The 26,761-nt window shown below is 39.3% G+C and overlaps 3 protein-coding genes across 4 annotated transcripts in view; 2 read left to right on the top strand and 1 right to left on the bottom strand.

Annotated features, from left to right (window-relative positions):
- Window positions 1-2,331: 2,331 nt before the first annotated feature.
- LOC114466882 (cytosolic sulfotransferase 3-like) lies at window positions 2,332-6,290 on the top strand. Of its 2 annotated transcripts, none has more exons than XM_028452732.1 (8): window positions 2,332-2,430; window positions 2,837-2,975; window positions 3,462-3,590; window positions 3,667-3,767; window positions 5,001-5,127; window positions 5,456-5,553; window positions 5,637-5,811; window positions 5,886-6,290. In XM_028452732.1, exons 2-8 carry the CDS (start codon window positions 2,840-2,842, stop codon window positions 5,996-5,998), a joined length of 879 nt encoding a protein of 292 aa, XP_028308533.1. In that variant the 5' UTR covers window positions 2,332-2,430; window positions 2,837-2,839; the 3' UTR covers window positions 5,999-6,290. The 2 variants fall into 2 exon arrangements, with proteins under 2 accessions (XP_028308533.1, XP_028308532.1); XM_028452731.1 differs by having other exon boundaries at window positions 2,336-2,435.
- A 1,097-nt stretch (window positions 6,291-7,387) lies between these two features.
- LOC114466881 (cytosolic sulfotransferase 1-like) lies at window positions 7,388-12,355 on the top strand. The gene is made up of 7 exons (XM_028452729.1): window positions 7,388-7,785; window positions 8,276-8,404; window positions 8,505-8,605; window positions 9,388-9,514; window positions 9,579-9,676; window positions 11,717-11,891; window positions 11,957-12,355. The coding sequence occupies exons 1-7, from the start codon at window positions 7,647-7,649 to the stop codon at window positions 12,067-12,069; spliced, it is 882 nt and encodes a 293-aa protein (XP_028308530.1). The 5' UTR covers window positions 7,388-7,646; the 3' UTR covers window positions 12,070-12,355.
- A 4,157-nt stretch (window positions 12,356-16,512) lies between these two features.
- Window positions 16,513-26,761, bottom strand: part of LOC114467593 (proline-rich transmembrane protein 3) — a 23,097-nt gene continuing 12,848 nt past the window's right edge. The window contains exons 2-4 of the mRNA XM_028454008.1: window positions 25,171-25,958; window positions 23,666-23,938; window positions 16,513-19,468 (exon numbers count right to left, since the gene is read on the bottom strand). Of these exons, the coding sequence (XP_028309809.1) occupies window positions 17,454-19,468; window positions 23,666-23,938; window positions 25,171-25,912 (3,030 nt within the window). The 5' untranslated portion in view covers window positions 25,913-25,958 and the 3' untranslated portion in view covers window positions 16,513-17,453. The remainder of the gene's footprint in view (window positions 19,469-23,665; window positions 23,939-25,170; window positions 25,959-26,761) is intronic.

Raw genomic sequence — 26,761 nt, 5'->3', positions numbered from 1 at the left:
AAGGGCCGTCAACATCAAAAACGTTTAAGAGCAGTGGAGTGGGAACAATGTCCACCGGGCTCGATGTGGGTTTCATTTTTCCCTCTAAATCCTGAACATCCTGTAGGTTGACAGGAGTGAAGGAGGACCATGAGCACACAGTGGCTACTCTAGTGCACAAGCTGACCAAAGGAGGAGTGATACTAGCCCTGATGTTTTGTACTTTGAATTTCAAAAAAATATTGCAGTCATCCTGTGTGTACACCAACACATGGGACGGTGGGGGTGCAACAAGGTTTTCAATAGTTTCAAGCAAAACTTTGGGGTTTTTCTTATTTCGTGAAACAAGATCTGAGAAATAGACAGAGTGGACGTGTTTTATTTTTTCATTTAGCTCCATTATCATGTCTTTAAGATGGAGTCTATGTACTTCTAATTTTGTGGCTTTCCACAAACGCTCCACCTTCCAGCAGCTTTTCCTGAAGCTTCATTTATCCACAGACATGGTTTTTTATGGGGGCCAAGAGTGTTTTTAGCTGGTGCTACTGTTTCCAAAACACTCAGACAATGATTATTGAAGTTTGACATAAACGAGTCAACATCAACACAACTAGAAAAGGTTGTTGGATCAAATGAAGTAGAAAACCCACTGATTGCTGCTTCATTTAAAATATGTCTCTGTTTTTTCACACTGGAAGTAGTCCGTGCCAATGTAAATGACAGATTGACAACCAGGCCCGCTGGACCCCAAGAGCAACCCCGCGGAACAGGGAACCCCAAGGGCGAGCCCCCAGGCCAAGCCCCCGCAGGGGGCACCCCACCCTCCCCAGCCCACGAACCGGCCACAGCCCAGCAGGACCCCCAAGGCGTGCAAGCGACCGGCAGCCGCCACCGCCGGAAGGAGGCACCCCAACGGCACACATCCGGTGCAGAATAGCAGCCCCCAGCCAAAGGCGCCCCGGACTCACCCACCAGTCCGCAGATAGCAGGACAAATTGACCAAGTGGCCGATACCGACCTCAACCACCGGAACAGCTAGAGCCGCCCCCCAGCAAACAGCATCATCCCGGAGCACCAAGCAACCCCGCCCCAACCCTGGCATAGATGCCAGCACCCCCCAGCGTGCCCGCCCCGGACCCCACAACGCTGGGAGCGCCCCAAGGCAACCAGGAGATGAGACAATCACCAAGCCACACCAAAAGGGAAGAGGCACCTCCACGCCCGCCAGGCCGACACCACCCGGAGAGAGGTGGGAAAGCCGCCCCTGTGCCACTACTTAGTAGCACAGGTGGCGGTCCCAGACCAGCTGGGAGTGAGTGAAGTGTCCATGTAGGAGGCCTGTCTGGTATGAGCCCGGCCTGTCCACATGGCTGGCCACTGGAAAAGGGGCCCAGTGCCCCCAGCCAGCAGACCAACCACCTCCAACACAGATCCGCCAGGCCAGGAGTCACAGGTCGTGCCCCCACATATACTCACCCAGCACAACCCCAGGGGAGGCCCCAGCACGGGCGAGGCCCCATAGCTCACCTTAGCCTCCCCCCGACACCGCACATGCCACACACCGGCTTACGCGGCCCCCCAAGTGAGCCCCTGAGCGGGGGGGGTCGACCCAGCCCACCCCACCAGCAACATCTCCAGTGAAGGCGCGCCCAGGAAACCAAGCCAAAGCGTCTACACGGGCTGGCAGAGCAACCAACAGCAACAGTCCACCACCCAAAGACCCAGGACACAAGCGCTGCCCCCAAGTTTTTTTGATTTTGTTGAGATTTTTTTTCCATATATATTGCCAGTTCTGGAGGTTGTAAGGTAATTAGATCTATTGGTGTATTTTTCTTGATTGTCTCTGTTATTTGTGAGAACTGTAGAAAATTACTTTTATTTATATTGAATGTTTGGGTTAGATTCTTTTATGTCCTGAGCTTATCATTTTTGAAGAGGTCTTGGAGATGAATGATTCCGCTCTCTTCCCATGTCTTTAGGTAAAGCGGTGTTTTTCTATTTCTAAAGTCGGGTTTTGCCAGATTGGAGACAGCATGCTAGTTTTTAATTGAACATTCATAATGTCCAGGGCTTTCCACCACCAAGTCAGGGTGGAGGCAAGTGTTTGGGTCGTAGTGATAAAAGGGAGATCAGAGAGTTTAATATGTGTGCTGTTCTATTTCTAAAAAGCGTAATTTAAATACATGTTGTGTTTATCAGGTATTAGAAGTTGATCTTCAAGTTTTCATGAAGTGAATCTAACTCATAAATGCAGGAGTAATATGATTGTGTGGATGTGTGTAACTGTGGGTGTTCCTCTGTGGGCTGGGGGAGGAAATGGGAAGAGTTTAAAGAGAGCTATTGTTACATAACAGGATAGGGTACATTACGACACACACATTCATACTTGAAGAAAAATCCATGAGGAGAAGTTGAATCAGCTGCAAGTCACAAGGCTTCAAACCATCAAAAAGTAAGTTTTATTCTTGAAAAAGTTACAATAGAGTGTTTACTGTTTACCTTTTTTGTGCTAAGGATACATATTTGATGTTTTTATCTTTATTTTTGTTGGATAGAATAAACCATTGCATTAGGTTGGCTATTCAAACATTGTGTCGGTTCTCATGTTATTTCTTGCAGATCATTTAAGGGAACGTGAGTTAAACTTTTGCTTAAAGATGTTTTACTTGATACATTTTAGTGAGAATTGCACAGAGCTGCACTTTTAATGAACCTGACAATCACTACACAAAAAGTTAATGTTTAACACATGAGAGCCAACACCTCAGATCATTACTCAGCAGGTGAAAAGTTCAGGTCAAAATCCCTTAAGCTCCAATACAATGATCACAACCATTTGTTATGATTACTTTGGCAGAAAATGGAACCTGTTCGACCAGAACTCTTTGATTTCCACGGAGTTGCAATGACCAAGTATTTCACTGACAACTGGGAGAACATTCAAAACTTTCAGGCCCGCCCGGACGACATCCTTATTGCAACGTATCCCAAAGCAGGTGAGTAGAAATAATTGCAAAATCTAAAAGATATAAACTTGCTTTTTATGAATTTGATTTAACATCGACAGTTTTTATTTTGAAAAAAAGAAAAGAAAAAATTGTAATAAATGTGCTGAAAGCTGTTTTAGTCTGTTCTTCAGTTAGTAAAGAATTCTCAAATTACACAATATGCACAATAATAAAAAGAATACATGTGCATAAAAAACAAGAATATCACTGTAGTACAGCATTCAAAATCCCAGCTAGTGCCTAATATTGTCATTGGTACATATTTTCACAGTAAGGTCTCTCTGTGCAGGGATTGCATGTTCTTCCTGAGTGTGTGAGGGTTTACGGATGTTACTTCTACGGTCTAAAACGTAATGGTCAGGTAGTTTCTTATCTTGCAGTCCATCACAGGGCAACTTGCCGGGTCAGTGCCACCCTGCAATGGATAAATAATCAAAAACAATGCAGTTTAATTGGTCTCACTTTCTCTGTCAGGTACCACATGGGTCTCCAACATTTTGGATTTGCTGTACTTTGGACATATGTCAGCTGATCGTCAAAAAACCATCCCAATCTACAACAGGGTACCTTTCTTGGAGATTTCATTCCCCACAATGGATTCAGGTTCACAAGCACACTTATTAAGTATAAAGTCATTGTTACAGAGATCGTGTGTATAATGCTTTTCTTCTCGACACAGGAACGGAACTCGCAGACAGACTTCAAACCTCTCCTCGACTCATTAAAACTCATCTTCCAGTCCAGTTTGTGCCAAAATCCTTTTGGGAGCAAAACTGCAGGGTATAGTATGTTGTTGTATACACCAGTGGTTCTCAACCTTTTCAGCCCACGACCCCCAAAATAAAGGTGCCAGAGACTGGGGACCCCCACTATACCTGGAGGTGGTTGAACACAGACATGAACATTGAAGAACAATCATGTGGAGACAGGACCATCTATAAGGGGGAAAAAAAGAGGAGAGCTTTTTGGGTTCATTCATAAAGTCAATGTTTTATGAATCTGTGATAAATGTATTTATTTATTAATATGAATAATATCCACTGTTATCCAGGAAGTTTATTATTATTTGCACCATAGTATATAGTTATCTTTAAGATGTAAATCCTTTTTTTAATCCGAAATAAAATTGGTCAAAAGTGACCAAAAATGGTGGAAAAGGTGGTGAAATGGGATTTTAAAAACCACAGAAATAGTTTAAAAGCTGCAAATTTGAGTGGGAAAAACAGACAGAAAAAGTAGTAAAGGGGGTTCAAAGTGTCAATATTGACTTAAAAGTGGTAGAAATGTGGGGAGGGGATTGGGTTGGGGTAATGTAATTTAAAAAGTAGGAAAAATAAGTTTAAACTTGCAAATAATGGGCGTGACAAACCGTGAATGTGGTTAAATTAGCAAAAAAATAAGCATGAAATATGTTGAAAAGAGGTTAAAAGTGACAATAATGGGTCAACATATCCAACATCATGTGGGAAAAGTGGTGGAAAGGGTTTATAAGTGCTGAAAATCTCTTCAAAGTGAAAAAATGTGCAGAAAAGGCATTGAAAGTGGTGCAAATGGGAGTAATGTAGCAAAAATGCATTAAAAGCAGCAAAAATTATGGCAGGAAAAAGTAATGAAAATAGGTTAAAATATGACAAGTTTGGTGTAGTTGCAGAAAAAGGGTAAAAATAAGCAAAAATGTGCTCAAATTGTTCTGATAATACTCTTAGTTTCTTGAAGGCATCTGGCGACCCCAAGGTTGAGAACCCCTGATCTACTTTGTTATGATGTGTTTCTACATGATAATTAGATTGTCAGTTGATAATTTTACACAATCTTTAGAAATAAGGGTTTATCAAAAATGACAATTGAATATAATCATATTTTGTAACTTTATTGTGAAAATCTTAATTAGTAAGATTAATGGTTCAAAACAGGATTCACATGTTTTGTGAATCATGTGTCAGATTATGTTTAGCATAGTCAACAGAAAAGTTTCTGACACTTTCTTAAATACTCTATTCCTGTTTGTCTCAGATAGTGTACGTAGCACGCAACGCTAAAGACAACGTGGTGTCTTTCTTTCACTTTGACCGAATGAACCTGGCAGAGCCAGATCCCAAAGACTGGAGCAGCTTCCTGCAAAGATTCATGGAAGGAAAGAGTACGTATGGAAACACATTCCCATTGAAGAATGTTAGAGTTTGTATCAGCCAAACTGATTACAGTACATATAAAATTACAGAAAATAACAACAAAAATAAACATAGGACAACTCAAATAATCAAAATTACTCCAAAAACACACCCAACGACAACAAAAACAGAAAAATATCAAATAACTGTAAAATTCACAAAATAAGAACAAAAATACACAAAATGACAAATTATGTAAAACAGCAACAAAAATGCCCCCAAATTACTTCATAAACACACAAAACAACAACAAACACACAGAAAATTAAGTTAAATTAAAGTTTTATTTGTTTTCAGTGGTGTTTGGATCCTGGTACGACCACGTGAACGGCTGGTGGCAAAAGAAACAGACTTATGAAAAACTCCATTACATGTTGTTTGAAGACATGATCGAGGTAATCCAGGTGTTTCTAAGTCTCATATGGTTCTTCACACTACTGGTACCTTTTCTGAATGTGGATATTACGGTTGTTTTCAGGATACAGGACGTGAAATAGACAAACTCTGCTCCTTTCTTGGTGTCTCACCTTCAGCTGAGGAGAAGGAGAAAATCACAGGGGTTGTGCAATTTGATGAAATGAAGAAAAATCCCATGGCCAACTATTCCACATGCGCTGCCATGGATTTCAAGATATCTCCGTTTATGAGAAAAGGTATGGTAATGGTAAGGAACAAACACATGCAAACCTTGACAGAGACAGGACTGATTCTGTTTTATTATCGACAGGGAAAGTCGGGGACTGGAAGAACCACTTCACGGTGGCCCAGAATGAAGTGTTTGAAGAAGTCTATCAGAAGAAGATGAAAGACGCTTCTCTCCAGTTTAGAACTCAACTGTGAAAAAGCATAAATTGCACACATATCAGGGGTGTCAAACTCATTTCAGTTCAAGGGCCAAATACTGACCAGTTTCATCTCAAGTGGGCCACAAATTTTAGGTTGGAAAACAAGCACTTTTAACATTATTCTGCCCTAGAAATATACGTAAAGTAATGGAAGTTACAGACAATATCCAGTCCTTAAATTGCCTTGAGTTTGTGACCAATTTTTATTCAATTTACGCAAAAGGTGTGGAATCATTTTATTAAAATTGCAGGATTTTGCAAAAAATAAAGATTTTTTTTTTCAACAATTTGCAATTAAAATTGGCTATATATTTCTGATGTAAAATATAAAAAAATTAGATAGTGCCCCCCAGGGTGGAACGAAACCCTATTTTTTGCCCTCTTTCAGGCTCGTGACAGGGGCCTATTTATTGTATTTGGGATAAATTCCAAAAATAAAAAATCAGGTTTCTGAGTTAATTTTTTTGGGATGATGTCTTTTAAAGTTTTAGTAACTTCTTGGTCCTTTCTCCATGCCTCCAGTTTAATTGTTTAGTTATCTGAGGAGTTTGACACCAAAAAAATTATGCAATTCTGAGGTTGCTCCTTTTTTGAACTGTCTTCAGTGATCAACACCTCTAATTTAGATTTAATTGGTTTTAAATGATTCCTTTGTTTTTTCCTAATACATTTTCTAACTTGAGGATATTTAAAAAGGTACATCCTATATATTTATGTTGAGGCATTTCAAGTGACATCGTATCATCTGAACCTGCAGTATATACAGTAAATCCTGAATTTGTACCGAGAGCTTAACTATGGTTGATATCAGTGATATCACATTATTTTTCCTCAAACGGGATTCCATTATTGAACATTTAAAAGCTGAACAAGCCTGAGTCTGTGAGCTTGTTTATTGTCTTTTTCGGCGCTCAGGTCACAGATTTATGTGTTGGGTTAATCTGTGCCTATTTAATCTGGGAGTGTTAATGTGTGTGAGATAAAGTCCGTCCAGGTTGTTCCAGTTCACATTGTTCCAGTTCACATCTGCCTCGCAGCGAAAGAGTTCTACTGAGTTATCTTTGTGGAGTTTGTATAGATACTCCGGCTTCCTCCCACGATCCAAAAAACACAAAAACCATATGTTGAGTTCATTTGAGTATGTGAAATTGGGCAAATGTCAGCTGGAGATTGGAATCCACGAAACCCTGTGACCCTGAACAAAAAGAAGCGGGTCAGTACGGGACAGCGATTGTACAGCTGTGCATGCTAATGTAAACAGCAACTTTTTAAGACACTTAGCAACAAACCACATTTTAAAAAAAACATATGTGAATTTTTTTGTAACTTTTGACCAGATTTACCGCTATATTTGTGAAACTTGTGATATTTTTTCTCATAAGAATATAATGAAAATGTTAAATCTAAATCTTAAATCTGAATCTAAATATAAATGTTAAATCTAAATGTGAAATTTAAATCTAAATGTTAAAACTAAATGGTAAATCTAGATATAAACATAAATATTATACAATGTCTAACAATAATTAATCCCAGCTCCTGTCCATAATCTAACAGGCAAGCCTCCCTCCATCTTTAAAAAGCCAAAAGAGGAGTGTGCTGTCAGTGGCACCTCAGAAGAAGAAGAGTAAAAGGTGGACAACATGGATCCCCCTTCGCGAGCAGAAATGTTTGATTTTCATGGAGTTTGTATGACTCAGAATTTCACTAACACATGGGAGAGCGTTCAGAACTTCAAAGCTCGACCGGACGACATTCTTATTGCAACATACCCCAAAGCAGGTCAGAGTGTGTGTGTGTGTGTGTGTGTGTGTGTGTGTCACTTGTAATTTTTAAAGTCAAATGTTGCACAAGAACATGTAGATCCAAAATTGAACCAAAATGGAGTAATAGTTGAGCTTAACTATGGTTAATAACCACATATGGATGTTTACAGCTGAGTGCAAGTGATATGAATATATGGACGTACTGTATATTATGCTGCTCTTTGAAAAACTAAATTTGCAAAGTGGGTGTTACACTTTGATTTATATACAACTATTGGGTTCTTTGACCAGGATGCAAGTAAAAACCCATTAAACAGCCTAAATTAATTTTTCATCATACAATGTTGGGTGATTTTAGGTAATAATGACTCTATACTATATGCCAATAAAGGTTTAAGCACCGTAAATTTGGGGACATCAGAGTTGAATCTTTTACATTTACACAGTCAAAAACATTCATTCAGGATAAGCAGGTATTTTGGACCTCTTATTTTTGCCTCTTTCAGGCACCACTTGGGTCTCCAATATCTTGGATTTGTTGCACTTTGGATGGATGCCATCAGAACGTCAGACAACCATCCCGCTCTACGACAGGGTTCCGTTTTTGGAGATTTGTGTCCCGAACATGCACTCAGGTTGGTCTTCACTCAACACACAGGTCGTTCTCTTGCTAAGATGCTGTAAAAATAAATTTTCACTTATATGCCCATAATAATATTACACCTCTTTGCACAGGAATAGACCAGGCCAACAACCTAACTACATCTCCTCGACTCATTAAAACTCATTTTCCAGTCCAGTTTGTGCCAGAATCCTTCTGGGAGCAAAAGTGCAAGGTACAACATGCTGCAGGGAGTTTGCATCTTTTCACTGTATGAATCAAAGTAAACAATGAAACCTAATAGGCGTTTCTGGCTATAGGCAGACTTTGAAAATGTGCCACAAGGGGCCCAATGCCGAGTTGACAGTCTTGTTTGAGGAAAGGATAAAATAATAAATCATCTCAATCTATTACAGCCTCAAATAGCACATACAGTACCTTTAAAATGCATTTTTGTCATACACAGCTGTGGCTGCAAATAAATTGCAATTTCACCCTTTCCATGTGTAAAGCTTTGTGGTGGCCATCGTATAGCTTGCTCTGGATGACATTTACAGTATTTTATGCTATTTCATGACAATCCTTGTCCCCAAAAATTTACATTTTGCCACAAAGATCATGTTACGTTAAGATTGAAATTTGTAATACAGATGGCGGCCATCTTTGATCGTGCTCTGAGTACAATTTACAGTATTTTAAAATGTATTATTGAACACCTTGACCCTGAAAACCTATCATTTGCCACTGAGAACATGCTTCTATGTCAAATAGATAAATGATCGTGACCTTTTAGGTTTAGTCTGTGTGATTTATTTTGTCGTTTCTTTATTTATCAGTCAAGACTCCCAGTATCACTAACACACTGACATCTTCAGCTGATTCAGGCTTTTCAAATTTCTCTGATCCCCTTTCTTCCCCCATTTGTCTTTTAATTTTCTGAATTGTAATTGTGATATTAATTTGAGTCTTCAGAGCTGCTTTGAAACGCACTACTTCCAATATTTCCTGCTTCTTCAGATGATCTATGTGGCGAGGAATGCTAAAGACAACATGGTGTCCTACTTTCATTTTGAATGTATGTCCATGGTTTCACCAGATCCTGGGAGCTGGAGCAGCTACATGCAGAGATTCATGAAAGGAAAACGTAAGCTTTATTAAAAGCTTCCAAACAGTGTGTGGGAACTAAAGTGTGTCTGTATGTGTTTAAGTGGTGTTTGGATCCTGGTACGATCATGTGAAGGGTTGGTGGGAAAAGAAACGGACTTATCCAAATCTCCATTACATGTTCTACGAAGACATGGTTGAGGTGATTGTGTTGCTGTCCGTGTTTATGTGGGAATCCGAGTGAGTATTTATTTTGCACCACAGCACAGATATTTTTTCTCACAAGCTAACAAGGGGATAACATTTGGCATCACTAGTTAAGTAATCATGGAATTCAATTTTACTAGGTAACATATATGGCAGTCACTATGTGTCTAAGGCAGTGACGTGCCATGAGCACTAGGGTTGGGTAGGCAGGACGTTGCAAATCGAGACCACCAATGTCGACACCAATGACAATTTCAAATGTTTCGGCTGGCAAGTGTTAATCTAACAAAATCACCATCGTAAAACACCATTAAAGAAACATAAACAATTATTTAAAAGCAGCCTCCATACTCTCCCAACAAGATAAATCTCATGACACGGCAGCGCAACCGTTGTTTGTGTTGGAAACACAAAAACATGGAGAAAAGGACAACAACAACTCAAAACAGCCTCAGTGAGGCGCATCCACAAAGCCAATCCTTCCTTTTGTTCCATTCACTGTGGAAAGTACCAACAGTTTTCTTTTGAGGCTTGTGCAGCGTCTCTGCCGTACCAGGAAATAGCGGTGTTTGAGTCATTTGGCCTATGAAAAGCACAAAATGCTGACACTTTCAAACTTATAGGTAATTCAGAAATTTAAATTTAGAAATAAATTATAATCATATTAAAATGAAAACAAATAAAAATGAAAATATCAATTCACCCTTGGGTAGGCACTGCTTACCCTAACTGCACGTCACTCACGGGTTAACAAGTTGAATTAATTTTGCTCCAATAGCTCACTGTAACTTGTTCATTTTTCTGGATACAACTAGTTCACTCGACAGAAATACTGTATGTACACGTTAAAATGTAAAGTCAGAAATGCCAAAAGCAGTGGACATGGTGGCACTAGTCAACACAGGGGTTCTCAACCTTGGGGTCAGGACCCCATTTGGGGTCGCAAAACACTTGGAGGGGGAAACCAAATGCCTTCAAGAAACTAGAAATATTTTCTGAACAATTTCGACCCATTTTTGCTTGTATTTCACCCTTTTTCTGCAACTACACCAAACTTGCCATATTTTTTTACTTATTTTCATCACTTTTTCTTACCATATTTTTGCTCCTTTTAATGCAGTTTTGCTATATTACTCCCATTTCTGCCACATCTCCATCAAATTCCAATGCCCTTTCTGCACATTTTTCCACTTTTAAGACATTTTTGTCACTTATAAACCCTTTCCACTACTTTTCCCACTTAATGTTGCATATGTTGACCCTCTTTTTCACCATACTTCATGATTATTTTTGCCAATTTGACCACATTCACAATTTGTCATGTCCATCATTTGCCAGTTTAAACTACTGTTATTACTTCTTAAATTACATTACCCCAACCTCCCCGTCCACCATTTCTGCCACTTTTAAGCCAATATTGACACTTTGATCCTTTATTACCACTTTTTCTCTTCGATTTTGGCGACTCTAATTTGCAATATTCAACCAATTTCGATGCTTTTAAAAATCTAATTTCACCACCTTTTCCACCATTTTGGGTCACTTTTATTTCTGATTAAGACAAGGATTTATATCTTTAAGATGACTGTATACTATGGAGCAAATAATAATAAACTCCCTGGATAACATGCAGTGGATGTTATTCAGATAAATAAATAAATGTGGTTATCACAGATTCATAGAACAATGGATCATAATTTTGCTGACTTTATGGATGTGACCCCAAAAATCTCTCCCCTTTATTGCCCCTTATAGATGACCCTGTCTCTACACGACTGTTTTTCAATGTTCATGTCTGTGTTCAACCACCTTCAGGTACAGTGGGGGTCCCCAGTCTCTGGCATCTTTATTTTGGGGGTCGCGGGCAGAAAAGGTTGAGAACCACTGCCTTAATTGATGATTGACTAGTTAATATGTCAGAGTTTTTGCAGCTCAATGATATCTAATAAATCCTCACTTGGCTTCTCATATTCATGATCAAAACATGTCTGCCTCTCATTTCATAATGACGATACAGATACTTTTGTGTTTCCAGGACACTGGACGGGAAATTGATCAACTTTCCTCATTCCTTGGTTTATCTACTTCAGCTAAGGAGAAAGAAAACATTTTGAATGAAGTGCTGTTTGACAACATGAAGAAAAACAAAATGACCAATTATTCCTCGTTCCCTGTCATGGATTTTAAAATTTCCCCTTTCATGAGGAAAGGTACGATGCACAAATTGAAATTTATCCAGGATGGAAAAATCCTAAAGATACGCTTACTTCTGCAGGGAAAGTCGGAGACTGGAAGAATCACTTCACTGTCGCTCAGAATGAAGAGTTTGATGAAGACTACAAGAAGCAAATGAAGGATCCCACTCTGCAATTTCGCACAGAGATCTGAACCTGTCGCCGCCTAATCCTGCACAGATTTTTAGTTTCAAAATTTTCAGTAGTGGCACAAAAAGAACAATCAGGAATCAGAGGAACCAAAAATCAATCAGATAAACCAATATTAGAACAGTTTCCACGGTGTGATTAAAATAAAGCGAAGGCACAAATATCACCAGCTATGGTTGATTAAATAATTGCACACTATATTTCTTGAATAGTTTTTTTTTTCCACCTTAAAAACTGATTCCATGAAAAAAATAAAGTTTGACACCCCAAGTGTTATTGATTCAAACGTACATACAGCTCATCCTGATTATTCATAAACACCTTTTAGAAACCAATTAATACATTTAAATTTGTATTTCAGGCTTTAGAGCAGATGTGGCAAACATATTTTAGTTCAGCGGCCAAATACGGACCAATTTTTATTCAATTCAGGAAACATTTGGAAAAGATAAAGATTTATTTTTTAACAATTTGTGATTACAAATAACTGTCATCACGTGACATACGCGTGGGAAAACTGTGCGCCCTGGCAAATATTGTGGATATTAATTGCATTTCTGTATTTGGAAGGGCTGAAATATCTACAACTGAATTACTCGGTATTTTTACAACATGATTCATGTTTTCTGTAATTTTTTTTAAAATTTTGACTTTACCCTGTGGGCCAAACTTTATTGCTCTAAAGGGCCAGATTTGGCTGCCGGGCCTTGAGTTTGACAAATGTGCTTTTTTTTTTTTTTTTAGAGTTTCAAGTGTTTGTTTGGACAAAAGATTGTGTCCCCCTGCTTAAGCCAGTACATGGGCCCATCTGAAGTTTGCTAGAGAGCAATTGGATGATCCAGAAGATGATTGGGCGAATGTCATATGGTCAGATGAAACCAAAATAAAACTTTTTGGTAAAAACTCAACTCGTCGTGTTTGGAGACGAAAGAACACCATACCTACTGTAAAGCATGGGGGTGGTAACATCATGCTTTGGGGCTGTTTCTCTGCAAAGGGACCAGGATGACTGATCCGTGTAAAGAAAAGAATGAATGGGGCCATGTATTGTGAAATTTTGAGTGAAAACCTCCTTCCATCAGCAAGGGCATTGAAGATGAAACGTGGCTAGGTCTTTCAGCACGACAATGATCCCAAACACGCCGCCCGGGCAACAAAGGAGTGGCTTCGTAAGAAGCATTTCAAGGTCCTGGAGTGGCCTAGCCAGTCTGCAGATCTCATTCCCATAGGAAATATTTGGAGGTAGTTGAAAGTCTGCTCTAGAGGAGATCTGTTTGGACGAATGGGCCCAAATACCAGCAACAGTGTGTGAAAACCTTGTAAAGACTCACAGAAAACATTTGACGTTGTTCCATAAGATAAATTCCTCATATTCTTCCAACAGCTCTCTAGATTTCCGACAAAAAAAATGAATATGCAAAAAATAAAATCACACGAGATCACAAATATTTTCAGCGCTCTTATTTTTTATTTCAATCCAAACATGAAATGCAGCAAAAAACACAAGAATGAAACATCAATGAGCTGAAAGAAACACTGTAACGTCTGCACAGTCACTACAGACTGCAAGGGACACAAGGATCCTATGGCACGTAAAGCTTCGCAGGAAAAACAAACAGAACAGACGCTGAAGAAAGCACAATATTAAAGATGGTTGAACAGGTCAAAAGCATGGAGTGAAAAATACTGGAATGTAGACAGCAAAAAAGGTAAGTCTAAGATTACATCTATCCATTGTGGAGTGAGTTCCATTTGTGACAATATTTTCAACCTAAAAACCTTTTGCTTTTCATAAAAAAAAACCCTTTGACTAACTTCACAACCATTTTACTCCTTTTTTACATTACATTTCTCAGGAATTAATAATTACAAATGAACTTAGCACATCTTTGACATCATCTTAAAGGTGCTGGAGACCATATATATATATACCTATATATACACACATTTATCTGATAAAGACATAGTGTAGACATAGGCAGAGTTTCAAATTCTTGCTGGGGGGGGCAAAATAAAATTAAAAAAAAAAAAAAAAATATATATATATATGTATATAAACCTTCTTGAGATTCGTGCCAACCAAAGTGTGTAACATAAAAAATAATGTAAATGTGATTAGTACCATAATTGATAATGTTGACTACAAAAATTTGCGTTGATGTGTCGTCTAACGTTGTAAATCCATGATAAAATCAGGCCGGTGGCCACTTTCTGCTTCATTTTTGCTACACTACGATACATCAACCACTGGGCGCAGTGTGGCTTCACCATTTACATTGTGAAGAAGAATTGTGTAACAGAAGAGGAACCAACCTAAAGTCTCAAAAGTTTGGGACCATTTCACTGAAAACTTATACTACACACCTGAGGTAGAACTAACATCTGTGACATGAAACTAAATCTCAATAACATTTCAATACGGTTTTACTGCAGGAAAACTGTTTGACTTTCTCCGGCTTAAAGACTTACTGAAACATGGAATGATATACAAATAGATAATAATTTTTCTGGATTTTGTTTCTCATGGAGTTCAGTGAAATTATTGAGAATTCTATTGCACATATTTTTAATTGATATTGGTCACATTTATATCATGATATGTATTATTGTTTTACTGCCCAACCTCCTGTAGCCTTGAAAAGAAGACAATGGTCACATGACTCGAGCGCCAAAAATAATTGGTATTTTTAAAAGAACAACAAATGAATTCATATATAGTCACTGTGTTTTATTGCTCTTCAAATATTAGTATATTATGTACATTATATTAAGAATTGTATTTTTCCGGAATAATTTGGGAAAACTGCAAGGCTCCCCCATCCAAACTCTGTGTGAGTGTAGGCGTTATTCATGAATAATCCGAAGATAATTTGCTTTTCAAAAAATTATGTAAAAGGTAGAAATTGCTGCTGATCTATGATGCCTACACTATGTCTCTATATGATGAAAAACAATAATCTCCAGCAGCTTTAACATTATGCTCAACCACTAATATTATCATCACAAGCCTGAGCACAGCCCAAAATGACTGCTGCGTCGCTGCTTAACTTTTGCAGCCCAGTATTTCACTGTCACACTTCTGCATGTGCTGAAAAGGTGACGGACAGTGAAGCAGAAATTTAGACGTAGAAGCGGAATCACCTTGGATTGTCTTTCACAGTAACAGCTATGACTATGTTTCAAATACAACCTCGATCAGCAACATCCAAAAATAACTATATTTACATTGTTTTCTTTACAACATTTCTTTGAAAGGATTTTATTTTCAATCTAAAAAATGCTTCAGTCCTGGTGCTCAGCTTTATAGTTAAGTGCTCTGTTCTTCAGTAAGGTCTGGGATAGATATTTCTCAGACATCACAGGCTTTTTTGTTTTGATCACCACAATGGACGTTAGCAGATTAGACGTCTATTGTGATGGAAGTAGAAGTGACGTTAAAGGTGAAAACATCTGAGAAACATCTACACAACAAGATCTGATGTTCATGCCATGCCGGCATTGCAGCCCAGTAGAGCTGTGCAGCATATACTGTATATATCAGTCTTAACACACTCAACGCAGCTGATGACATAGTAACTATGTTATTATTATTAAATAAAGTCTAATAAAGGCTGTTGGTACGCACATATTTTACTGATTGTAAAGCTTTGTCCAGAAACAAATAAACGTGTGTCGTCAAATAGTTCATCTCAGTTTGCAGCATCAGTTACCCATGAGAGCATGCGTCAGCTTTGTCACTGGGTGTTGTTTTGTTTACTACCTGCCTCACTACTTAAACACCGTTAGCGTGCAAAGGCAAACCAGAGAAGTGCAACAGCAGCAGAAAGTTAAGAGCTTAGGATAAAGCTATTTGCAGATGACTCACCGATATTGATACTACGAGGCTAGGGAGAGGTACCCCTAATACTGGCTTAATGGAAATTTCCAAAAATAGTATAGAAAGAACTATAAACACATATGGCACATCTAGACATGACAAATAAAAAACACTTCATGTAAGCAAACACTTTCACAATTGATAGTATGTAGAAATGTCGCCAACAGACACAACTAAACAGATATTTAACACACATGGGCCTTAGTTACATGTGTCCAGATAATTTATCGTCACAAACAGCAAATTACAATTAATCTGAGGAGTAAAAAATGATATGTGTGGTCTTGTTTTAACTGACAGCGTGATGGAAACTTGATAAACACACTAGGGCAGAGATGGGCAACTTTTATTACAGCGGGGGTCACAAAAATGTGACTGTATGTCATCCAAGGGCTACAATATAAAAATGAATCTGAGCATTAATGCAGGAAAGAACAAAGGGTTTTGTGTTTTTGTGTGTATTTTTTGATTCATTTTTTTGTATTTACGTCATGATTTTGTATATTATTCTCTCATTTTGTGTTTTTGTTGTTGTTTTGTGTGTTTGGAGTCATTTTGGCTGTTTTTTTGTTGTATATTTTTGTCATTGTTTTGGATATTTTACTGTTACATATTTATACTCATCTTGTGTATTTACAGAGTATATTTTGTATAATAATTTTTTTGTCTTCCGTTTAAATATTATTGTTGCCATTTTGTGGATTTGCCTGGAATTAGTATGGGTGTAGCAAGTTCTGCCTCTTTTATTAGTAGTGTATGTTTACGTGTACAGTCTTTTATGAGTATATGGAATGCTAAACCAATTTCAAAAGACCTTAAAAAAACATCTAGATACATGTCAACAAGGCCCCATTAATGTTAGTCATTTACCCTTCAATTTTAGAGTGCGTTCACACCGAAGAATCCTAGAGAGGTTAAAACATTAGGTTTCGTTTGCCCAGCTAATTTCAAAGGCAGAGCTTTCTGTTGCGCTCTGAAGCACTGGCTTTGACCAACAGATGAGAGCCTCTTCTTCTCATTTCTGTTTGTCTGCCCAGAGAAGTCTCCACTTCAGTAACACACGCAACTGCATCAGAGGCTATGTGGAGCCAAGCTGAGCCAAGTCAAGGTGATAAAGTTATCGGCTGTTATCCTGCCTCGTCCTGAGTCCGGGACCATACCAGTGTGACAGCACCCTCAATGTATTTATAAGAATTTTAATCCCCTCGCTGATGGGTAAGGAGGTCAAATTCATTATCATCACACATCTAAAGCTAGCACTGACCTGCAAGAGCTATGTCTTTATGGTGTCAGTGCATTAGAGTCATGCCAGTGTTATGCAGAACAAAAAAGGATGCAATTGATTTTTAGTGTCCTCAGCAATTGTACAATTTTTACCTTTTTGTTTCACAAAAACAGAAAGGTAACAGTTTTGGGCTGTTTGTGGACCACATTGTTAAGAAGGTAAAGTCTTGGTGAGTTAAAAGGATGTGTTTAATGGACTCTCGTTATCTTTATTGCATGATATTGGTTTAAAGGTCAATGATTTCACTGCTGACACTCGCAGAATCATCATGCCGACTCACTTCGAGGTAACTTCTTGAACCTGCTGGTTTCCCAGGTCGCCCTCGCACCCTCTCAGAGTCGGGGGTGATAAATGGTCGGGTGTCATCGACCCCGTCGTCACAAAGCTGCCCTGATGACATCCTCGAAGGACGCAGTGACACAGGGCAGGACACTGATGATGGGACACTCCCTACGCCGTTGGCAACCCATCTGTGACCCTGGTGGGATGGGGTTGGGGGGGCAGTTACCTGCCTACTGGGCACACTGCTAAGAATGCTGCCTCCTAGTGGCATGGAAGACTCTGTTGGATCGTCACTGCTATCCGAGAGCAACTGAGGGTCACTAGTCCTGCGAAGCCAAGGTCCCTGACTGATTCCCGAGCCGGGTGACGTTTGACTCAAAGGATGAAACAGACTTCCTCCTTCAAGAAGGTGTTCTCTGTGCAGAGCTTCATCGATGCTGCGGGTCAGGTCAATGGGGGAGGGGGGGCGTAGGTCAAACTCATAGAAAGACAAAGAATGATCTCTGTCCTGGTCCAAACTTCCACTTGTTGAGCGCTGTGGAGGTCGACCTAAAGTCGGCAGTTTGAGCAAAGAGCTTGAGGAGTCATCGCACAAACCGCGTTCTGCAGAGTGACCCCTGGGGTTGCGTCCCCTGTTACTGTCTTTGACACACCGTGTCTGAGCTGTGGATTGCTCCAAATTTTGGTTCCTTATCAAACTTTTGCTGATGTCCGCACCAGGGCGTTCCTGACCACCACAGTTGTTAGGCACATCTCCTAATCCTGGTCCTGATCCTCCTCCTCCCATACCATTACTGTCAGACTTCCGACATGGCTTCCCCTTCAAGCTTTGGACAATCTTGGACCAGCAGGTGTGTCTTTGGCAAGAATTCACAGATTGACTTGTTGTTGTCAGGTCTCCAGTAGTTCTCGGAAGTTGACTTCCTTCCTCCTGTGCACTACAATTCCGAGGCCTCCAAAACAGCCAGGAACCCATCAGCAAGAGGAAAAAACCCCAGGCCAGCTCCAAAAGCCGTGCCCAAAAGTGCACAAGCCACCACCCCCAACTAAAGTGAGTCCAATCTCCTAAAATTCCATAAAGCCACAATGTAGCATAGGCATGCAAGCCACAACACAATGTTCCCAGAACTGCACACACTGACAGAACTCTCCCTAGAATCAATCCGGTTCTAGCATTCCCTGTCCAGACCTTCCTCCTTACATCTACAGGGGCTCCAATTTGGGGAACAGGAGGATAACGTGTGCGTGGAAAGACAAAGCAGAGAAACCCCAGACAGAGAGCCAGACCCCAACACAAGGACAGGACCTGAAGAGTGACCGGCACCACAGGAGACAGGGCTGAGGAGAACAGATCAGCTGCCAGCAGCAAGGTGCACTGCAATACTGCAAGCACAGCTATCAGTGGAGGGCGCTCCAGAGCAGATGGTAACAAGTTGACTCCAGACACTCTTAGTGACAGCAGTGCCAGGGCAGCTAGAGTCCAAACCAGCAGGTGGAGAGGCAAGTTGTAAAGGGCTGCAACCGCAGAGTGAGGCAGGAAGTTACGAGTGCCATACGGGTCGATGAAAAACAGAGTTGCTCTGAAGCCTCCAGCCAGAAACAAGAAAGCGTTGGCAAGTGCTAGTGCACCCCGATGAGGACAGTTTGTACCAGGGGACAGAGTGAGTCCAAGAGCAGCTCCAGCAAACAGGAGGAGGAAGAGACTCGCAGTGCCGTAGACGTGCAGTTCCCAGGCAAAGGACAGGGTTCGGCTCAGATCCCCCCAGTAAAGGAGCGTGCCATTAAAAATGGGTTGGGTGCTTGGAGAGGGACTTGGTTTTGAAGTGGTATGAGGAGGAGGTCGTTGAGGATGTCCCAGCAGATGTGTGCGATTCCTCTGGTTAACATTAGCTCGATGTGTCGTGCTAAATCTTGCTTTGGTGACTGGCAGGAAGGTGGTTGCAAGGAAGGAAGGATCCCCTAAAAAACAAAGGAGAGAAGCTTAAAGTTACCAGGGATTAAAGACAATAAACATGTCTGAACTTCTGTTTTGGTGTGAGAAACCATGGCAGTGCAAATCTAAATGTAGTACCGCTCATACCCACTAGATGGCAGAACCTCAACATTGAAATAGTTAATTGTCATCCATCTATCATTTTCAGACCCTTTTTTCAGGGTCACAGGGAAGTTAATTTTCAGATCCTCCTAATTCATTTTTTAAAAGATGCATTGCTTGTAGGCTAATTATTATTTATCAACAACTATTTCAACACTCCCAACACTAAATGTTTGTTCATCTCATACAAATACAGATATGTATCTGTACATACACACATTGTGCATTTAATTTATCAATAAATTAACAGCTCAAATATCACCAAGACAATTTAAATACTATCCTGTTGATTAATTAAAAACAATGGTCTTGAGTGGATTAAATTATGCAACCCATTTTGTTTCTTCAATCCCTACCTGTTTGTGTGTAATAATATTATACCCATCATACCCTATCTCGTGATCTAGAAAAGTAATTCTCAACTGGTGGGTCGGGACCCAAAAGTGGGTCACGGAGAGCTGGTCAATGGTCATGTTGGACTTGTCTTTTATTTTGAAAGAAACTTTTATTTTGACAGGCATGCTGGGAAATGCATGTTGCAAAGGAAAATTTATAGATTTATGTTTTATAAAAGATTAGATATGTGCATTTTCAACAGCTATGTTTGAAAAACTAAATTTGGTTGGTTGAATTCTTAAAAAAAAAAGTGGGTTTTGTTTTAATGACTGAGGCAAAATGTGGGTCCCAGGGTGAGACCAGTTGAGAACCCCTCATCTAGAGGTACATTTTCAAATTTTCAGTGTGACATACATTTATAATAATTTGATAGACATCATGGCACTTTGGGTCCAAACCTCACAAAACGACAACAAAATGACAGAAAACAGAGTTTTCTCTTAAAAAATAGACACTCCCCTTTTGTTGGCACCCACTGTGATAAAAGTTTCCCATCTCTGCTGTAGATGATGCTGCGTTTAGTTCCCAACTCTTACCCATTCTCTACCCACGCACACATCTTTCACTCTCAGACCTTCTGCAGATCACAGACACATTTCTTTATTTATATGAAGGTATGTTTTACTTCCCTCTCCCAGAAGTTCTTCCTAACTGGAGCCAGATGCCGACACATTCCAGATGTGACAATCAGATTACACAGATTTAAACATTTAAAGTTACCCCCAACCAAAGATTTTCTTTTGAACACACGTTGCCCACATTGCTTTAGATGTCAATTTATGTCTTGTTTTATGGGATGAGATTAATATGCGGAAATTTGCTAATGGCGAAACCAGATTTTACACCTTTACCTTCATCATGTTATACACCGTTCTGAAAAACCTTAATTTGGTCAGCAGTGACAACAGGAGTGACTGTAGAATAAGTAAATATGTATTTGTTGCTACAAAGCAAAGAGTGTGTTTTATTTTTAGCGATTGAACTGTTCATTCCCACTGGGTTTGGAAAAGCCCAAAAAGGCCTCAGCCGGCTCTAATGTGGAAAATCTGACAGAGCTAATACAGAAAACTCCAACCAGATTGCCTTATTACACTTCACGGAAAAAAAGCCTTTTTCTGTGTGATGCCGTGCAGAAGTGAAGCCTCGACTAATCTGTCAGGTTTCTGGGAAGCACGAGCATGTGATTAATACCTTCCCCAAAATGCTATTATTTCCAGTAGTGTTTATGTTTTTTGTTGGGTTGTTTAAGGGATTATGTCAAAAGTAAAATGGATTTTGACAAAATTTTAACCGAAGATCAACCTTACGCCATGGAAGGTTCCATTACAATTTGGAGTTCAGTTATAAAAATCCAAAAATCTGGATCTCTCATCATTTGCAAAATTTCTAAAATGAATATCTTGGTTAGTATTTGCAAAAATGCAACTTAAATGAAATATGACTGAGTTGTGTCGGGCTGGTTTCTCAATTATCCCACTGAGTTTCATCCGGATTGGATCCGAATTGCTTTACTTTACTTGAAGTTTTACAAATAAAGCTGACATTACGCTGTCATTAGCATGAATAAGGTGTCATAACAGCTGTAAGACATGTAATGACATCCTAAACGGGAGATAATGCAATAATGACTTCTGCTTAGTTAGATAAAGGTTTCAGAGATGTCAGAAACCTTTTACTGTATATTTGAACAACCTTCCACAAAGACAAGGAAAATATGAGTCCTGCATCACTGGACATTAACTCATCGATCGCTGATGGAATTGAATATTTACCTGATGAATATCACTATTTGTCAGCACGTTAACAGTGTATATTACAAATGTCCAATGAGGTTGTTATTTGAGCAAATTTAGTGCATTAGATAAATTACGGGAAGGAAAGTTGAAAATTCATTATTCTGTTATTTTCTCTCTGTAGCTTGGACCTTGTGTGTCATGTGTTTGATTTTCCATTGACTTTTCCCTCCCTTCATCCTTTTTCCCCCGCATCTGCTTTTCATTAGTGTTTCAGTGCCTGTGCCTTTCCTCCACCACACTCCACTCTTTACCCACCCCTGTATGGTCCTTCACCGGCATTCCCAACCCTCTCTCCTTTTGGGTTCGTCCTTTTCCTTTCTTGTCTCTCGTTGCTTAAACGCAACTGCGTGTTTTCCCAGTACGAACCTTTCCATCAACCTTTAAACCGTACCTCACTTCTTTTTCTACCCCATAGAAACCCAGCACCCTTTACCATGGAATAGTGTTTCTGCTTTTTTTTTTTACCCCTTCCTGCGAAACCATATTTTCCTTCTAGCAAAGAAGTCCCAGCTGCGCAAACAGGCACATTTTCAATGATATGCACATTGTGTATGGTTTTAAAGAGACATTGGGCCTCATGCAGCAATATTCTCTGAAATGTATCTGATATTTTCTTTTATTTGTTTGTTAATAGAAAAAATAATAAATATGCAACGAAATCTTCTTAGTCTCCAAATCTGTTCTTTCCCAGGTGTGCTGAATGGATCGTACGCAGCTGATTAGCATATGTGATGTCCGTTAAACACCATATAAGGGCAGGTGTGGTGCCGTGTGCAAACAGCCGACCAGCCGAGTGATGCAACCAAAAAAGGAAGAAAGGAAAAAAAAATTTAACAGCTGTGAAATCGATCACAAAATCTTTAAAATTTTATTTAAATCTGTAATATTGTAAGTAAGAAAACATTATGTGGGTTTCTTATGTTTCTTAAATTCAAAATGTGTTGGATAAATGTTTAATAATTGTAGCATTTTCTCTTACCCAGAGATTTCGTAGGATAAGGAAAAAAATCAATGTCTACCAACAAAGTCTGGGATACAAATGATTTTTCTCTTATTTTTGTTGTTATGCTGCTTCTTGCATGAGGCCCAATGCCTACAGCTCATGAAGCCACGATAGCTTTCTTGTGCTAATCAGGCGTTTTCATTTTCTGTCATTGCTGTTAGAAGTTTTTAGCTTTGTATGAAATTTGAAATTTTGTCCTCATATCTTATTTTACCCATCAAAATACATAACGGGGACTGATCAGCAAACCTTTACCTTCTTATTTTTTCTTCAATCAGTTTGGAGTAGGAACGAAATGCAAGCCTGAAGTGACCCGCATGCACAGGAGAGGTCTAAGGTGACACAAGACTCCACACCAGGCAAGTACGGTGTTTATGGAAGTAAATATGAAGGCGTCCAGTGTAGGACTGAGTGTCGCTGTGAGAATGTTTCTTTCCAACAGAAGTCAGGACTCCATAACTTTAAGGAGAGTGAAATAAGAAAAAGAGTGCCAGGCTTATCAGTCTAGCTGTTTGCTGTGATGGCTGCTACATCTTTACAACGGACTGTTTGGATGTGGAGTCGCATGCAACGACGATGAAGTAGGAGTCAGATAAAAAGCGCCTCGACCATCCAGACTGTAGTCGCATTGCAAAAAATTGGATACGTATCAGATATAAGACAAAATATGAAAGTAACTTGGGTCGGATTTGAAAAAATCTGAATTGTTCAGGTTTGGGTCACATTTGACTGCAGTGTGAACGTAGCCATTGACAGCCATTTCGTCAAGCTTTTCAGTGATTCAACTTGGTGAGTTTTTTGTCGTTGTGCATGTATTTGAGTGGATGAAATAAACACGCACAGAATACACCCTGGCTCCTCCTTACCTGGCCTTGGTGTGCGAGCGCTTGTGCTGGAGTCCCGCTGCTCTAACTGAGCCGTTTGGCTGAGATGGCCTTTTGTTTTGAGGGGAACTCGACCAGTCTCCTGTGTGATGGGGATCACAGTAGGGGTTGCTGTCTCTTGTAGAGTTGTAACATTTGAGTGAGGTCTCCTCTGGTTTGGGGCGGAGCCAAGTGGCCCTGCAGTCTGTAGTAGATCATCAGAGGATTGGGTCGGTGTTGGCCTGGCTAACGTTACTTGATTTGCAGTCAAAACTTCTGGAAAATAAAGAGAAAGACGACTCATTAATGGTCAGTGTTGGGTAAGTTACTATGAAAAAGTAATTAGTTACAAATTATTAGTTACTTTTTTAAAAAACGAGTTAAATTACTTAGTTACTGCCTCAAGAAAGTAAGTTATAATATTTTTGGATAACTTCCAAAAATAAAATGAAATGTGTAATGTTTATGTTTTATTAAAGCTATTTGAATAAATAAATATAATGTTCAAAACTGTCTCAAATGACAGAACATTAACATGAAAGTCAATTATTTAATCAGCCAGGACATTTAAATTAAAGCCATTAAGTCTTGCTTCTCAAAATACTACTCTTTGTAAACCAGACCTGAATTTCTTTTGAATATAGAAACAAAAAGTGCAAAAGTAACAGAATAACTGTTACAACATTCAGTGCAAATCAAAGTTGTAAAATAAATGTAAAATAAATAAATGTTGTGTGAAAATTATTCAATTATTTTTCTGCCGAGAGGAATCATTTCATTTATTTTTTCCAGCTGACATCACTTAGGCAAAGGAAGGGGGGGGGGGGGGGGGGGGTGTATATCGGATATCGGTCCGATATTAGCCTGAAAACGAATATTGGATATCGGAATCAAATTTCCGCATTTTTATTTATTTTTTTAAAATGTTTTATTTATTTTATTCAATTGTAGAATACTGTAGATATTATGTTGAGGGTTAAAAATTATGTAACCATTTGGTTAATAATAAATTCGGTCAGTTTTTCTCATATCTACTGTTGCTGACTAATGTTCATTGTTTGAGTAACATCACTTGATCAAGCCTTTTCTAACATTCCACACTACAAAATATGTTATTATTATTTTCTTATTAAAGGAGAGAGTGAGAGAGAGAGAGAGAGAGAGAGAGAGAGAAAAAAAGTGTGTATGATTCATGCTGATATCAGATCATACCGATACGCAAGGCTGCAATATCGGTATCAATCGTAAATAAAAAAGTTGTATCGGGACATCCCTAATTCTAAGTTTTTAGTTAGAAACTGTAATTTCATTACAATTATTTCCATATTAACGCTTCCTTAACACTACTACGTTACTCGAGATTGCAATCTTGTTACAGTAACATGTTACTTCGTAACAGTAACATGTTACTTAGTAACATGTTACACCCAACACTGTTCATGGCAAAGTGTACTGGTTGATTTTTGTATGAATATAAAGCATTTTTCTCTACATGTTTGCCTTCTCACCTGTTAGTTCTTCAGTCTGTGTTTTTTGCAGTGTCACGCCTGGTAGTGGTGAGGTTCTTGTGGTCTGCAGTGTGGTGGAGACGGTACTGGTTGTGCTTGTTGTGTTCAACGCAAACAGACGTGGCTTCACTGAAGGCTTCGCATCAGAAACTGTCGACAAGGCGGTGTGTGGCTGAGGCCGATACTGGGCCATTCCGTCCTCCGCTGCCGAGGAAGAACTCCCAGATCCCAACCCCTGTGAATCATTGCTCCCAACGTTTGTGACCGATAGCTCATCTGCAATCCCTGCTGTCGTTGATGTAAGGCGGACAGGCGCTTCATCAGCGATGAGCGGCACAGTTGGTAGAAAAGGGTTTTTATTGGTGTCCCTCTTTGGGAAATCTCTGCTAAATGCTAAACGAGCCGTGTCCGTTCTGGCCCTAAACGACGTGGTTAAAGTCTCAACTGGACCACTTCTGATATTCTGTGTAGACAGGACAGATGTAAAAGGAGTTGAATGTGTTCTCTGCCCCTGCTCCACTACATTTGGAGTCACTGATCTATCCCGAACCCTGATAGGAACGTCACTTCGCCCTTTGGGAGATAAAGAGGGCCAAAATCCAGCAGGCAGTTTGTTTGGTGGAGTCTGGCTCGGTGGATCCAGAGAAGGAAAGGTGGCAGACAAGTCAACGTTGGTCTGAGCGAGTAAACAATGGAGGATGGAGATGAGGAGAGCAGGAAACAGGGACGATGTGGGAGCCATGATGGTAGCAAGCAGAGTCACAGCATAGCCGACTCCTCGTGTGCTTCTGTGGAGGAACAACAGATACTGTGTAAGTTTCACTGAAATACACGGACACACACGACCTTTTTATTTATTTCACTTTCAAATGTGACCAGCAATGGCTTGTTTTAAGATTCACTAGGATTTAACTTAAGTGAAAGCAATTTATGTTATTCATTCTATTTGTAATTTTTTGTGTTTGTTAAAACCATATTTAAAGATTGTGCCATTTTGTAAGACTCTATGTTTAAGTATAGTTAATAAATGGCTTATAATAACACATAATAATCATAATTTCAAAATTCCTCTCAACTTTTAACATTTCTTTTTTTTACAAAAACACGGTGGGCTGCCGGTGGGCTTGTCAACCACCACTGGTGTTTGACTTTGTATGCACAGACATTTTTGTGTTTGATGTGTTTGATCTGCAGTGAGATAGAAATATTTCAGCTAACTTTTTGTTCAATACTTAAACTTAGAGTGTTTACCTGCGTTCTCTGTTTGCTTTACTTGAATTTAAAAGTACTTCACTATTTGACTTGACTTTTCACACGTAATTATTGCATGTTACAAAAAATAAAAGCAGGATTTGCAAAATTTCTTTGTCTTTTCAGTTTAAATTGAGGTTTGTAACCATCGAGTGTAAAGTAAAAGGATGCCAGAAGTTAGCTAGCTATCAGCTTTCATCGTAAATCTTTGCATTTTCAGTTTGTACTTGTATAATAATAATAATAATTATAATAATTCATTTTATTTAACAGTGCCTTTCAAGGCCACCCCACACTTTACAATAAAAACAAAATAATAAAAACAGTGCAATACATTAAA

Source organism: Gouania willdenowi, chromosome 7, assembly GCF_900634775.1.
Source record: "Gouania willdenowi chromosome 7, fGouWil2.1, whole genome shotgun sequence".
In the NCBI taxonomy this organism is placed as follows: Eukaryota; Metazoa; Chordata; class Actinopteri; order Blenniiformes; family Gobiesocidae; genus Gouania; species Gouania willdenowi.
The sequence above is the reverse complement of the archived record's forward strand: the minus strand, read 5'-3'. Positions and strand labels throughout refer to the sequence as shown.

Bases quoted from the DNA above. Each gene is read 5' to 3' on its own strand.
- LOC114466882 (XM_028452732.1), top strand. From the start codon at position 2,840: ATGGAACCTGTTCGACCAGAACTCTTTGATTTCCACGGAGTTGCAATG. The intron at 2,976-3,461 runs GTGAGTAGAAAT...TTTCTCTGTCAG, and splicing joins TGCAACGTATCCCAAAGCAG to GTACCACATGGGTCTCCAAC. The intron at 5,812-5,885 runs GTATGGTAATGG...TATTATCGACAG, and splicing joins ATCTCCGTTTATGAGAAAAG to GGAAAGTCGGGGACTGGAAG.
- LOC114466881 (XM_028452729.1), top strand. From the start codon at position 7,647: ATGGATCCCCCTTCGCGAGCAGAAATGTTTGATTTTCATGGAGTTTGT. The intron at 9,515-9,578 runs GTAAGCTTTATT...TATGTGTTTAAG, and splicing joins GAGATTCATGAAAGGAAAAC to TGGTGTTTGGATCCTGGTAC. The intron at 11,892-11,956 runs GTACGATGCACA...TTACTTCTGCAG, and splicing joins TTCCCCTTTCATGAGGAAAG to GGAAAGTCGGAGACTGGAAG.